Source organism: Trypanosoma brucei, chromosome 6 (genome assembly GCF_000002445.2).
Source record: "Trypanosoma brucei brucei TREU927 chromosome 6, complete sequence".
Taxonomy (NCBI): Eukaryota; Euglenozoa; class Kinetoplastea; order Trypanosomatida; family Trypanosomatidae; genus Trypanosoma; species Trypanosoma brucei.
In genome coordinates, this window is record NC_007279.1 from 190437 (window position 1) to 205569 (window position 15133).

The window sequence follows — 15133 nt, forward strand, 5'->3', positions numbered from 1 at the left end:
GAAGCATTGTCCATATTGTCGGCAATTAAATAATTCTTCCCTCCGACAGATTTAAACACCAAGTGAAGTATACAGTTTTTCACTGCTGCAACTACACATACGAATTTAGTTTTTTTCTTCGAAGGGACTAACCATACAAGCATTCGAATTTTCAGTAAGAGCGCAAACTTGTGAATAGGGTTAGGGTTAGGGTTAGGGTACACATAAAAAATAAGTAAATACTCCGATGCAGGTTGATTGGGGTGCAGTTCATAAATTCATTACTGACGAATGGGACAAGACCCTCGTCCCCACCATTTCTGCATACATCGAGGTTCCGAACCAAAGCCCCCACTACGACCAGGAATGGGCAACCAATGGGTTAATGCAAAAGGCTATGGATATCATTATTGAGTGGGTCAAAAAACAGCCCATCAAGGGTATGAAATACGAGCTTTTCGAGGAGAAAGGATTAACGCCTTTCCTCATTGTGGAGATTGAAGGAACTGAGCCATGTGCCAACACACTAATGATGTACGGCCATATGGACAAACAACCCCCTCTTCTTCCGTGGGAGGAGGGACTCCACCCATATAAGCCAGTGTATCGGGATGGCAGATTATATGGTCGTGGAGGAGCTGACGATGGTTATGCCGTGTTTTCAGCTCTGACCGCAATGGCGGCTGTGCAAAAGCAAGGCATTCCACACGGGAAAGTCGTTGTTATCATTGAGGCCAGTGAGGAATCTGGGAGTATGCACCTCCCTTTTTACCTCGAGAAATGCAGGGACCGCATCGGCAACGTCGATCTTCTTATTTGTTTGGACAGTGGGGCGATGAGCTACGATCAACTTTGGCTGACGACAGCTCTACGAGGAGTATGTGGTGGCATGCTTACAGTGGAAACAATGAAGGAAGGCATGCACAGTGGCCTATCCGGTGGCGTTGTTCCCGATTCCTTTCGTATTGCCCGTATGCTCCTCGAACGTATTGAAGATACAAATACCGGTGAAGTAAAAATTATCGAAGCAAACTGTGACATCCCTCAGCATGTTGTGGAGAGTATGCAGTCAATAAGGGCAATTGCATACAAGGAGCAGTTTCCCCTTCTGTCCGGCGTGTCTACTGAAGTTGATGACACTGTGGAGCTAGCCCTGAGGAATTCTTGGAAACCGTGCTTGACAGTGGTGGGTGATAACCTCCCTGATGCGGCAACGGCTGGGAATGTCAATCGTGCCAAGACCGTGCTGCGGCTCTCCCTCCGTGTCCCCCCTATTGTGGACGCGACGAAGGCCACACTAGCGATGAAAAGAATACTCGAGGCTGATTCCCCATATAACGCCAAAGTAACTTTCACTCCGGATGATGCAGGTGACGGCTGTGCGACACCACGGCTAAAGCCATGGCTTGTGGAGGCGCTCAATAAGGGTAGTGAGATGGCTTTTGGTAAGGGGTTCGCATCACAGGGCATGGGTGGGTCCATTCCTTTTATTGCAATGTTGCTGAAAAAATTTCCGGATGCGCAATTTGTGGTCACCGGCGTTTTGGGACCGAAGAGCAACGCACACGGGCCGAACGAGTTTCTACATGTGCCGTTTGCGAAAGGAGTAACTACGTGTGTTGCCCGAATCGTTGCGGACCACTACCATGCAACGCCAAAGATACATAAGCAGTGATCAGCCGACCATTGCTTCAAGTTTGCTCCCCTGCATTTACGGTCCTGTTGGTTAAACGTGCAACTTTACTTCTCTGTGGTGGGATAAATGAGTTTGTGGGCTTGAGCATGTGGGGATTGACGACGTTGGTGCTAATATGTTATTCTGGTTTCTCGGCTACTTGCTTGCATGTGGGAGGGGGGGGGGAGAGATATTCCAGAGGCGGGAAAAGAAGTGAAGCAGATATGGGATAATGTTTTTATCAATTTACGTTCCCCCTTTCCACTTTGTTTGCCGTCCGACTATTATGTGGAGGCCCAGAAAGATGAAGAGACTTTCGTTCAGTGCGTTCTAGCTGACGTTTGTCCCTGTGTTTGGTGAATATGTTCCCTGAAGTTATGATTTTGGAGTGTTTTTTCCCCTTTTACCTTCGACACCCTCTCACAAGTTTAATACATACGCGAGCTCGGACTCAATATACCAGTCGTCCGATTAATTGAACACGAACACCTCGCAATGGGTCCGCCGTTCCGTTCCGTTTATTTGTTTTCTCTTACTTCGTCTCGAAAGTTATTTTATTAGTGAACAAATCGGTAGATTCGTAAGTAAAATGTCCCGCCGTCCGTACGGCCGCTATCAGGGTTCTGGCGAAACCCTTAGCCCACCATTTTGATCCGAATGGATCGCAGCCATTGTTGCAGGCATTACGTTGTGCCGTGTGGGCTTTGCCACCATCGTCGGGGTGGGGGTGGTGAGCAGCCCGTACGGACGCGTCACACTCAAGATAGCGACGGTAGTTCGGTCGTGGTGGAAGACAGAAAAGCGTCCTTATTGAACTCATTTTCGCTGCTGCGTGTCACGAAACATGTGAAATTGTTATACCTTGTTTTGCTATCCGGGCAATGCCTTACGCTCCCGAAGTCGCACTGATGTCGCCAACTAAGACAAAGTATAAGTGGGGGCCATTGCTCTCCCCACCTTCGGCAGCTGTGCTCAGTTACATCGGTGCAGCGTACATGTCTCACTCGGCCAGTTTTTGGTCTCCACGAGGTAACAAGTGAAGCAAAGTGTTTCTAAAACGTTTTCTCACCTTCACGTCTTTCAGATACTTCCTTTCCTTCGCTGCCTCCTTCTCTGGTTTCATCTGAGGGTGAAGTATCAGCCTGTGGTCGACGCATCCAATCAATAGGCAGGGTTTGCGTGGTTGGTGGGTCAGCACAGCTTAGCGGTATGGAAACGGAGGGTTTGCTCCAGCTGGTGTCTATTGGCTTCGTGTGTGGGTCCGCCTGCCGCAATGCGATGTGCTAACTCGGACAGCAAAAACATTTTGCGGTCGCTGCAGAATGCGTGACACCGAGTGGTAACACGCGACCAGCCGGGAAGTCTATGCAGCGCCAACCCGTGGAACCGAAGTTGATGGAACTCTCACGACGAAGAGCTATTGGCAGGGGGCGGGGAGGGAAGGCAATACGTGGAGACAACGGCTTCCTTCGTTCAGATCCGCATGGCAGAATCAATGGAGGGGAGGAATCAATTTTGGCGATATAATGGTTGATGAGGTCCTTGTATAGGTGCGCTGCACATGTGCCTCCGCTCCGTAAAACCGTTCCCAGGGTAGATGGGGGGGGGGGGCTGGTGGTGGGTGGATTTTGCGGTGTCCGATCTTACCCAAGTGTTGGTGGGATAGTTGGACGTTGAGTTTTTTAGCTATTGTCTGTTGCTGGGTAGGTGTTTGAACGAGCCGCTGCCACTGAGCTGGCTTTGGCTGCTTGCTCCGCCTCGCTCAGAGGGTGAAGACAATCCTCACGGTTGCCCCGCTTTCCAGGCAGCAGGGTCGAAGTGGTTGCGGTTCTTTTGAGCATCCTACGTGTGTATGTGTTTCTTATGTGTGCGTTGGCGCTGTACGGCACTGAGGGGTTGGATCAATGGCTTGATTAAGCGCCCACATTGCAAGTCCTTCCCCTCTTTCTCCCAACATTACGAAATCAAGGCCGCGCTACTCAAACTGCAGGTGTCCCTGTTTTTTTGGTTCGGTTGGTGGGTGACCACATCAACACTTTTTTTTAGCACCGCCGCTTCACCGTGATGCCATATGCCTGCTCTGTCAAACGCCCTTCGGGAAAGAGGTTGTGCTCTCCGCCTGACTACTTGTTTCCCCACTGCGTTACTGTTGGCCTCCCGTTTGCCTCGGTGTGTGGGTCCCCAGACACAGTCAAACCTGGAGGTATGACGGCGCAACGTTATAATGCTTATCAAGGCGTCTCGCACCGTTGGCGCGTCGCCCTTTGGCGTGTTCTGAGGTGTGGCGTCGGCTCAACAGCGGCCAGTGTGATTGAGCAAGGTTGACGCGAAACGGTTTCGTAGTTTCCAACCTCTTCATTGAAGGGCCCCGTAGATAGTAACGGCGAGCCGCTCGTCACACAAGCTGTTTGGTCGGTGCCTTTTGTTGAGCAATGTGAGGGGGAAGCTGATGTTGTAATAAGCAAGTCCTCTGCTGTGGAGTGTGTGGGGCAGCGCCACTCCAACTCTTGGGTTTGTGAAGAAGTACCACGGGGAGGCCGAAACAGAAGAAACCGATAAATGCCGCACATGTAGCCACGCTTGAGATGTGATATCTAAGTGTTTTTACGTCCGTGTGCGGTAGGGGGGAGGACCCTGCTTCTGATGTTTGTGCCATCGGACCTCCGCAGACAAGTTTGTGAAGTGCAGAAGTGGCATGACGACAAATGTGAGAGGACCGCTGCTTCACGTCGGTGTGGCACGCCTTGTTTTCATAGGCAGTGAAGAGGCCCGCGCGTTTTGGCACACGTGGCCTGCGTTAAAATTCGATGCAAGCAGAGGCGGAGAGAGGGTTTGCAATCAGCAGAAGCTGCCGTCCAGTGGGAAAAGTTATCAATTAACAAAGCGAGGACACAAGCGAGAGAGACTCAGAATGAGTCGGGAGTAGAACCGTGGAATCGTGCCTCCGAGTCCAGGGTAGTAACAAGGTGCCCTGCTAAAGGTGTAACCACTGGAAGGGTCGAGGGCACTGAGAACTCAGCTTCCGGGTGGTGACGCCTTTGGTTGCTTCTTGCACTGTAGCCCCTCGTGGCGGTGCGCATTTGAGAGTCATGCAGCGGTTCAGGAAATGTGTATTCCCACCGTCACGGACCAAACCGTGTAGGTTGGCGCACATGTGCTGAATACTACACCCTAGTTTTACCGGTTCTTTGTTTCATGCTGGCTTGGCAGCACAATCTGTGGATAACAGTTCGACGGCAGCAAACCGTGCCCGTGTTCGAGCTTGCCTTTCCATGGTCATGAATCCGACATTTTTTCGTTATGTGCCGCAGCTTTAAAAATAATATCATGTGATGGCTTTTGTTTCGGCATAATATGACGTGTCTTAGTTTATTTTTGGCAGCGCAACACTCCACTCCTTTTTCATGAAAAGAACGTACTAATGATAGATCGTGCTTGTCTAGCGGAGACCGGCGATGGCGCACAACCGTGTGTAACTCCGTCAATTCTCTCCTATCCAGTTGTCTACCCCACCTTTGTTCCTACCCGCTCGTTTTTTTTAAATAGCACATAATCCGTTGTTCGTACTAGTAAAATACGTCTAAATATTCAAGAATGACACAACCAGATATATTCATGGGTGGGAATCCACTTTGTGTGAGATACAATGGCTATCCCATCCACGTGGTCCGTTCTACGGATGGCACCAGCTGGTTCAGTGCAGCGGATATTGTAAGGGCTCTCAGCATGTACAGTACAGGGATGGGTGCAGGTGATTGCTGTAAAGATGATAACACACTTTCACCATCCGATGAGTCTGCGGATTTTGCGAAGCGCTTGTTATTTTCAGTTGACGAGGAGCACAAAAAGCCACTAAAAGATGTGGTCAAGGAGTGTGAGCGGGCATTGTATGGGAGTGCTGGGATGGAGGCTTTATACGTTGACCTCACCGGGATCCAGACGTTAACACGCGCTACAAGCATGCCGACAGAGGCTGACTATAACGACTTCATGCAACACGGTGAGGCGCTTAATAAAATCGTTGGGGCCTTGCAAAGAGGCATCCGTGACAGCTGTGCGCAAATGTCCGAAAAGCCTTGGAATGACGGATCAGGCGGCGTCGTAGAGGTCAATGCAGCTGACTTACAGTCGCTCCTGAAAACGGTGGAAGAAATGAACGGGTACATGTGCAGCATTTTACCCCGCGTTGCTAACAATGAGGCTACTATAAGAACTGTGAGTGAGCACATGCTCCAACTCCAAAATAAAGTGGATCATGAAATTGAGAAGATCAGAAGGGAATTCAGCCAACACGGGACTGCTTCACTGACTGGACGTGATAAGGTAAGTGAAAATGCGGAAAGCGAGCCCCCATGTGGTACAGCGGAGTTGAATATATCAGAGAGTCCTACAGCGGCTTGTAAAACCGTCAGACTGCTTGACCAGTCGAAGAATGGGGCTTGGCAGCGCCAGGAGCATCCGGTGGATATTATAAGCAGTGAGGAAAGGCTGATGAACAGCTTCAACTTTGAAGCATGTGGTGCATCTGCTGAAGAGTTTGGAGAAGCTGAGCTCGAACTGATTGCCTATTTCAGGCGTGCACTAAGTCGTCTGGGGCAGCAGGGTAGAACATGTATTAAACTGTTTCCAGTGAAGGACTCTAACAAACACTCTTCCCATTCCGCTGAGCGCGCCACCTATGAGTTGAAAGTAAAGAGAATGTCACTGCAGTTGAGTGATTTTAAATTCATCAGCATGTGCCCATCCATAGCCAAGCTCCGTTTCAGCGAGTGTCGCGGTGTGTGCGACCTGGAGGTCCTGGCTGAGGCGAAATCACTCGACGCATTGAGCCTGGATATTGAAGGGGAGGTGAGGCACCTTCATTTTTTGAGCGGACTGCCTTCCCTTAAGACCCTTCAGCTACATTACCAACAAATCTCTGATGACGAATTTCGCTGTTTGTGCCTGTTGGAGGGCCTGGAGGAGCTAACTCTGCGTGATGCTTGGAACTTAACGTGTTTGGCGCCGATTGCAAGCTTGCGGCGGTTACGGGTATTGGATTTGAGCCTCCCACTGGTGGCCCCCAGCGGCTGCGTGCAAGAGGAGTGTAGTTCTGATGGTGATCAAAGTGCGGATACAAAGTACCCCCATTTAACGGATGTAAGTCCACTTGCAGAGATAATAGCACTAGAAGACTTGAATCTCCAGGGACGAGGAGGTGTAGAGGCAGGTGTTGATGCACTTGGATCTTTACCGAAGCTCCGTGTGTTGAATCTGAGTGGAACGGGCATAACCGATTTGTGTTTTGGTGGTCTGAGTGAAAGCAAGACCTTGACGTCACTTGACATTTCTTTCTGTTGGAATTTGACCGACCTAAGCCAACTCGCTCAAGTCGCCACGCTGAAGGAACTAAAGCTTCGGTTGCACAAAGATGGAGTACCCTGCGTGGACGGTCTCGATAGCCTTCCGTTACGCACGCTACACTTGGTTCTCCCCCAAAGAATTTGCCAGCATTCGGAGGAATCTTCTACTTTGGAGAGTAGCTGTGAGGTTGCACCCACTGTTTCGCTAACAGATGTGTTCCCCCTCGAAGGGATTGAAACGCTTGAAGAGCTGAGTTTGCGGGGTCAGGGACATTTGAGTCTACAAATGGACGTCCTTTCCTCCTTGCCTCATCTGTGTGTGTTGGATTTAAGTTTCATAAGCATGACAGAACAGTGTCTTGATGTACTTGCCACTATACCAGGCCTGGTGAAGCTCGGATTCACTGCTCGTGGGTGCACAGGGAACATGAGCTCTCTCTCTAAGATTACTTCGCTTGAAGAGCTGGACGTCCGAAGTTGCTCTAGTGCCGGCGCAATTGTTGATGCAGCTGCCCTGCTGCCTAAGCTGCGTGTTTTCAGTCTGAGTGGTGCCACAATTACTCCAAGGAGCCTCCAAAGCCTCATCCAGTGCAATAACCTAGTGAAGCTGGATATTTCCTTCTGCAGGAATGTGGAGGGTGGTACGCCATTCCCATTGATGACTACAGTGGAAGAGTTGAACCTCAAGGGCTGCCAGAGCGTCCTCTGTCTCGGTGTTTTGGCCAACTTCCCTAGTCTGCGGAAACTAAACGTGAAAAACATGTACGTGAGTTCCGAAGTGTTAAAGGAGTTTCGTGGGCGTAATGTTGTAGTTCGTTACAGATGCTGACGAGGGTCCGAAAGTTTTGTATATTCTGAGCGGGTTCTGGGTGCTGTGTATCTTGTGCCATAACCACAGTTTTCTTAAGGGCACTTCCCACTCGTATATTGCGCCTCTGGTGTGTGGAGACGCCAGTGTGGCGCCGGTTGTGCTGATATTTTTGGTGCTTCCCCCTTGGGTTTTATGTGTACCGTCGGTAGCATCGATGTGTATGTAAAGGCTGCCCAACACGCTAGGGACACTCACACGTGTCAGGCGGTAGGGGTTATATTTGCTGCTCTTCAAAATAACTTAAGCAAATTGGCACCATGAACAGACGGGTAAAGAGAAATATTGCACGCACCGTCCTTTTTTTGTTTTTGGTTTGACTTGTCTTATCATATTTTACCTTACTTGCCTCCCTTTTTGATCGCTAATGGCGGGTCGCAGACAAAACATTTATTAATTATGAATATTTCGGTGTGGTTGTGCAAAATTTAAGCAAGCAGTTATGCAACAGATATTGGGGCCTCTGTGGACCCGTTTTCTTTTTTTTTTTTTCAACCCTACCATTGGGTTCCTCCCCCTTTTCGCCTCTCTGATACGCCCACTTCATTCCTCGTTTGATGTACTGGACCACCTTCCCCACGATCAACTGCCTCCGCTTGCAGGACACCATCGCTCTGAAATATCTCATCTTCGCCACCTTTTGTTCCGTTTAAGGGCAGTATCGGGTCAACCGCTGTTGAAATATAGGTACTGGTGCTTTGCGTGGTTGGTGGGGAGGGAGGGGGTTTCTATCGATAACATTTGGCAGGCAGAAAACTGGTTTGCATTCCTCCTTGCGAGTGAACTAAAGGCAAGCGGCTGGTACAGCCTAGAGAATCATGATAGGGTAGTTTCTATACATCCACAACCGCTGTCCCCTAGAGGATCTCCTCTTCTCCCTCTAGAGTTGAGGTATCCATGTCCCTGAATCGGGTTTGATAACTACGATATTGTGATGTCTCAAAGGAAGGGTCTGAAAGGGCTGCCCGTCATTCACTTGGTTAATGACACGCACGAAATACTCATGATTGTTATCAACCCTATCAAATAAATGTTACCCCCAGAAAGCTACATTACCCGTAGTGTGTCTAATGACCACAGCTGTGACGGGGATGCTGGGGATTCACAATGTCGTGTGGAGTCCGTAGGTGAATTTTCCGCCCAAAAGTCTCGAGGTGGTGGGACAGGGGTGGAGGGACAAAAAGAGGGAGAGAGAGTTTGTGTGGCCGTCCTCCTCCATTAACGTGAAATAATATGGGACAGGGAGAGCTTGTCTGTTCTCTTTACAACCAGTTTACTGTGGGAGTCGTGCTCTAAGCTCGTTGAAAGCTGAGAACGGGCAGCTGTTGGATGCCCACGGGCCTGCAGCCACCAAATTGTGCAACCACGCAAACTCACAGGGATGTTATGACACGACTTGCCTCGCCTGGGTAGTTGAGTGCTGCACCACACGTAATGGGTACGTTGAAGCAGCTTCCAAGGCGCAGATGCCTGAGTTGCATAGTTGCCATGCGTCTGTCACCACAGCAGTCACGCCGACGACTATGCCACCAATTCCACAACAAGGCTCCAAAGCAGCTCCATAATTAGTAATGAAATGTCAGTAGCAAAGAAAACTACGACACACATGAAATACATATACGTGTTTGTGTGACACCATTAGCTACCAGCGTGTCGGTTGTCCCTTTCTATCATTTGCTCGCAATTTACAGTGACATCATTAACGAGTCGCCTCTCGCTACCTTGACGTGCCTTCATTGCTTTTTAAGCATTGTTTTGGTTTTGTCGGGAACTTGTTATAGTATCCAACTGTCTGGAAGTGTAATCTTACTGATTTCTATTTTCCCTCTTTTGATATTCTTCCTTAGGACATAAGATTTCACACACGAAAAGTGTCACACATTACCGAAAATATGAGTTGGCAGGAAGGTGGTGGAAGAGGATGTGTGTACCCTCATGGAAACTGCAGGCGGAACCTTACCGCAAGGAGCCCTGCAAGGCGTTACAGCATGTACAAGCACTCACCTGTCATTACTGCTGTATCACTGCTACACTTGTTTCCTTTGCTACTCATGTGGATGCCACCTGTGTGCGCAGAAAACGGTAATGTGACGGTAAATGTGCTATCCATGATGTACAGCCTCGGTTTCACCACTCCTGAAGTTAACGCCATTAATGCCGGCTTTGACGCATCACTGAGTGCCCACAGCTGGAAGACGGGCTCCGGTGCGACAATATCTGTCATCCGTCCCTCATCACCCAATGCGACAATCGAGGACATATTTCAGCTGGGGGTGAAACAAAGTGAAGGGAAGTTATTAGTTGTATTCGGGCCCCTGGGTACTAATCACGTCTTAAAGAACAGTGATGAACTGAAGAAACATGATCTTGTTGCCATCGCTCCCGTTGCGTACTCCAGTGAGGTCCGTGGTTGGAACCCTCACCTTTATTTCATAAGTGTCGAACCCAATGCTGAACTCCTCGCCCTCATTCGTTATGCTGTTGTTTACCTCCGTGTCCCACGAATAAGTATGATGTACGAAAAGGACAACACCGCCAGTATGGGAGCGTATGAGTTTACTGTGCGAGTATTGGCGATGTTGGGTCGCCATTTATGTGGAGTGTTCGTTGTGAAGGAGAGTGAGAATCAAAATATCTCTGAGGATGATTTGAACACCAGGTGGAGACAATTTGTTGCTACGCGCCCACAGGCTATATTGTTGTTTTCATCCCTGGGTAATACAGCAAAGTGGTTCATCAAGAAGGTAGCACAGGACAACCGCACTGCCAATGCGTATCTTCTTTCTACTTCACTACAGCAACATTTTTTGATCAAGATGTGGCGTGAGGCATTGGTGTTAGCTAATCGTACATTCACTCCTGAGCAGCTGATCACAACTGGAACAGTGCCGCTCGCTAATGATAATCAGTCCTCACTGATTCAGCACTTCCAGCGTGACATGAACAACTACCTGGATACAAACAGTGACTGGAAGGGCTTTGCGAAACCCGATCACTACCTTGAGGACGACGGTTTAGGTGAGATGATGGTGTATGGGTGGCTTGCGGGAGAAGTTCTCTTCGAAGCTCTGAATAACGCTCCACAGCTGACGAACCGTAAATCATTCAGGGAATCTCTGTACAAGCAGCGTCGCTACGTGATTGATGACCTTGTGGTTGGTGACTTTGGTGGTGAGTGCAATGAGGCCGTTGCATTACAGGGTGCCATGTGTGAATGCAATCAAGGTGGCAGTATGGTATATATGAAGAGTATAATGGATGGCTTCCGACTCAGACCTTTGTGGGAAGGGTTCCTAACGTGGGGTGTATCAGAGTGCTCAAGTGCCAATGTACAAGTAAGCGCGCCATTGAGTGGCCTCTTTGTGATTCTGGTGGATAACGCAATTGTTTTCCGAGCGACTATGAGGTGGTTCCTTGGCGCTCAGGCCCTGGATGAGGCATATGATGTTGACAATAGAATATTTTTCCATCCCCTAACAGTATCTTCAGAGAATGTGACGCAATCCCTTGAGCAAGTACGGGACAACAGGGATGTATCTGCAGTATTTGGTATCGTTCCAGCGGCGATGTTGGACACACCGAATATGATGTTCATCAGTCCTATGGTGGTGGGCATCCGCCAGAACGGGTTTAGGAGAAACGTAATACACTTACTGCCTGTGCTTGCGCAGCAACTTTATGTGCTTGCTGTGTATCTCTCCAACACTTCTTCCAGAGGAGTAAATGCATTCATACGCGGTGAGCAAGCAGGGGAGATCAGTAGCCTGCTGTACAAGTCATTGGTTACGTTTGGTGTGCCGCTTGATTCCAGCAAGACACTTGGTGATGGTGACCCGGTAGCGTCATATCTCTCGGGTAATGGAGATGTGTTTACTATTGGACTCACTCTCACTGACGTTGCTGCGGTTGCGCGGCACCTTCAGGCACACCTCAGGGCACGTGTGTTTGTTGGGTTCAATGACCTTGCAATGTACTACGATGAGTTTGTGGCTGCGTTTAATGCGAGTAAAGAGTCTATTGCTAGCTCAGAGCGGCTCCTATTCGCGACGAGTTTTCCACACTGGGCGGAGAAGGACACGAAATCAGATGTGGTTGCAAGTTTCCATCGCATTGTGAATGAATCGCATTGGGATCCACTAACGTTTATCGGTTTTGTTGCAGCTCGGCTGCTTCAAGTGATTCTCCCGAATATGAAGAAAGTGAATGCAGAGCTGCTGGCAGACCGCATTTACACGGAGTCCAACATCAAAGTGGATGACATGCGATTTGGACCCTTCAGTGATGTGGAATGTGTTTCTGGTACGAGTGTTTCGGCAAATGAGTGTGCCTCAAACTTTGGAGCCACAAACATTTCTGTATGGTCGATGGCGCGTGTGCTGAATTCAAGCTTGCCCAGAACACAGGTTGGGATGACACCGTCTATGGACTATGTTATTCCGCAAGAGGGTCAGCTCACACGGTCACAGATAGCCGGCATAGGTATTGGGTGCGTAGTCGGCTTCATATTGTTTATTGCCCTTGGTGTGCTCCTACGCATCTCCCTGCGGAATGCTCGTGATAACAATCTTGCACCCAAGGAACCAACTGACCCCGTGACACTAATATTTACTGACATTGAGAGCAGCACTGCGTTGTGGGCTGCACACCCTGAGCTGATGCCCGATGCCGTCGCCGCGCATCATCGTATGGTCCGTTCACTGATTGGGAGGTATGACTGCTACGAAGTCAAAACTGTAGGGGATTCGTTCATGATAGCGAGTAAGAGTCCTTTCGCTGCCGTCCAACTCGCACAGGAACTACAGCTGTGTTTCTTGCAACATGACTGGGGAACAAATGCAGTTGATAATTCTTACCGGCACTTCGAGGAGCAATGCACGGAGGGAGAATGTGAGTACACGCCGCCAACTGCGCGGTTGGATCCTAAAGTGTACAGTCGTTTGTGGAATGGCCTGCGTGTACGTGTTGGAATCCACACCGGGTTGTGCGACATCCGACACGATGAAGTGACAAAGGGATATGACTACTATGGGCGGACTCCAAACATGGCAGCAAGGACGGAGAGTGTAGCAAATGGTGGTCAGGTGCTGATGACGCATGCGGCGTACATGTCACTGTCAGCTGAGGATCGTAAGCAAATTGATGTCACTGCACTTGGTGATGTTGCACTTCGCGGTGTGAGTGATCCGGTGGAAATGTACCAGTTGAATGCCGTGCCTGGCCGCAACTTTGCTGCATTACGGCTGGACCGCGAATACTTCTTTGATGAGGGCGAGGATGGCACGACAACCTCCACAAGCGACCACAGTTCTTCACGTGCGGAGCTGAGTGAATCAGCTCAGATAATTGCAACTGCACTACAGTCGCTGTTAAGCACGTTCAAGACAGCACAGCGTGAGAAGTTGTTGCTGCCGTATTGTGAGCGTTGGCGTGTGCCTCTTCCCCGTAAAGCCGCATTCGAGTGGGATGACGCCTACTGTGAGGAAGTGGTGCGTCGCATTGCAGTTAAGGTTGGGCGTGTCGCTGACCATTGCGCTCATAGTGGAAGTGAGTCGTCAAGTACGCAAGGCAGTTCATCAATTATTATCGTCCCTCTTCACGACCTGTACTGCCGTGAAAATTATTCTATTTAACCGTCAGCTTCAGTTTCATAGCAGTGACATGTCCTGAGTGCTGCGGATATCGATGGTTTGGTAACTGCACTGAGCACTCTATTGGCATAATGTAGAATATGTGTCATAAATAAACATAGTTTTTTGACTCTGTTTACGATTATTTTCTTTTTCCAATGTGTCCTAACATGTTATTATTTTTTCTTGTGTTCCCGTCTTTCGTTGCTCTCTCGTTTCGTAACACTATGTAATTCAGCTTCGATGTTCTATGTTTCTTTTTATTGCGTATGCCCGACTGTGATGTGAGCGCATCTGCAATGTTGATTATTTACATGTGGATATAGGGTTGCATCAGTGTGGCAAGAAATAACATATGTAACGATTGCGGTTTAGCATTTGTCGTTGATTTCATTTCCCTCTTTTACCTCCGTAGAAATGTGTATATGCACAAGCCTGTGGATGTGATAGCTGCTAGTGCTTTATTTATTATCATGAAATAATTTTGTTTTTATTTGTTCTTGGTTGATCGACATAAATTTTTTCTTTTGTTTTTTTTTGTGTTTAGTGCTTACGGGATTTTCACCATCGAATCGCTTTGTTTTTGATGCCCAATCCCGCAACCTTTTGGGTACAAAACTGTGTTTCCGTGTGTGTCTGCGTCACGTTTTTCTTTTTTTGAATCCACTTAATGCTAGCGATGTCTTTAAATATTTTTTCATAATGAGTGTTATGTTGCATGTGTGTTTGTATGTGTTGGGTGTTATGTGGGCTGTTGTATCTCTCTCTTCGGATATACAACCCTTATCACCCTCTGCATTGCTGATGTTACATGTTGTTTCACCAGTTGCATGCTTTCTTTCCCTTCACTCATTTGTGTTGCCGTAAGGATTTAAGGTATGTGATTGCCTCCATTCCCTCCAGAGTGTGATGTCGATGCATGAGCTTAGTTATGTACTGAAACCCGCGTTGCCTCGCAGTATAACAAAGTTCCTTCACAGTCACAGTTATTGCAGCTTATACTAATTATAGTATTGTGAGGGAGTTTTGTAACACGTTTCCATATTGTTGGAGAAGTGGCGTATGCCGGAACGAGATGTTTGTGCAACTTTTGCCGTTGTTCTATCTTGTACAGTTCGTGTGCTGTTGTCTGAATGTTGCTGCTACGGTATGCCTAGTTGTGCGTTTGCCTTTTTTTGTCCGCGTCTTGCCTCTCTATTGGATTGAAAGCAGCAAAGTAGGGCCGCTGGTCTCATTAGCTGTTTTTTTAAAAATATTGCAATGGACTTAGAATGCGTTGAGAAACTGCAAATGAGCGATTTGGTTGCTATATCTCTATGTATTGCTTCTGCTGCTGCTAAAACTCTGTTGAGTAATGGGGGGGGGTTCGTGCCAACAGCGGCTTCAGCTTGGGGCTGTTGTGTGTCCAACTTTGTTTGTTTACGTGTTGGTGATAACAAGGATGTGGTTAAGAATGTCTTTGCGTGGTGGTGCACTTTCACACGTGTTACCATTGGGGATGTGGGAAGAGCGTGTTGTGGCGACTATAGATGATCACATTGGGAAAGTTGCTGCGCTAATTTGGAGGGGCGACACCGCTTATGTGCTGTTAAGGGCCGTAGGGGGCTTAAAACAAGGTGCTTAGTTAAGGTGACGGGGCTTT

General features: G+C 48.6%; 4 protein-coding genes across 4 annotated transcripts, besides 2 other annotated features; all 4 read left to right on the forward strand.

Annotated features, from left to right (window-relative positions):
• Nucleotides 1–15133: part of a sequence feature (sequence corresponds to BAC RPCI93-28F21) that runs on past both edges of the window.
• Nucleotides 176–199: a microsatellite.
• Tb927.6.400 (peptidase M20/M25/M40, putative) lies at nucleotides 227–1654 on the forward strand (the record flags this gene model as incomplete). Its single annotated transcript, XM_840070.1, has 1 exon — nucleotides 227–1654. One exon carries the CDS (start codon nucleotides 227–229, stop codon nucleotides 1652–1654), a length of 1428 nt encoding a protein of 475 aa, XP_845163.1.
• Nucleotides 5249–7825, forward strand: Tb927.6.410 (hypothetical protein, conserved; the record flags this gene model as incomplete). The annotated part of the gene is made up of 1 exon (XM_840071.1): nucleotides 5249–7825. The coding sequence occupies one exon, from the start codon at nucleotides 5249–5251 to the stop codon at nucleotides 7823–7825; it is 2577 nt and encodes an 858-aa protein (XP_845164.1).
• Tb927.6.420 (hypothetical protein) lies at nucleotides 8307–8771 on the forward strand (the record flags this gene model as incomplete). The annotated part of the gene is made up of 1 exon (XM_840072.1): nucleotides 8307–8771. The coding sequence occupies one exon, from the start codon at nucleotides 8307–8309 to the stop codon at nucleotides 8769–8771; it is 465 nt and encodes a 154-aa protein (XP_845165.1).
• Tb927.6.430 (receptor-type adenylate cyclase GRESAG 4, putative) lies at nucleotides 9757–13494 on the forward strand (the record flags this gene model as incomplete). The annotated part of the gene is made up of 1 exon (XM_840073.1): nucleotides 9757–13494. The coding sequence occupies one exon, from the start codon at nucleotides 9757–9759 to the stop codon at nucleotides 13492–13494; it is 3738 nt and encodes a 1245-aa protein (XP_845166.1).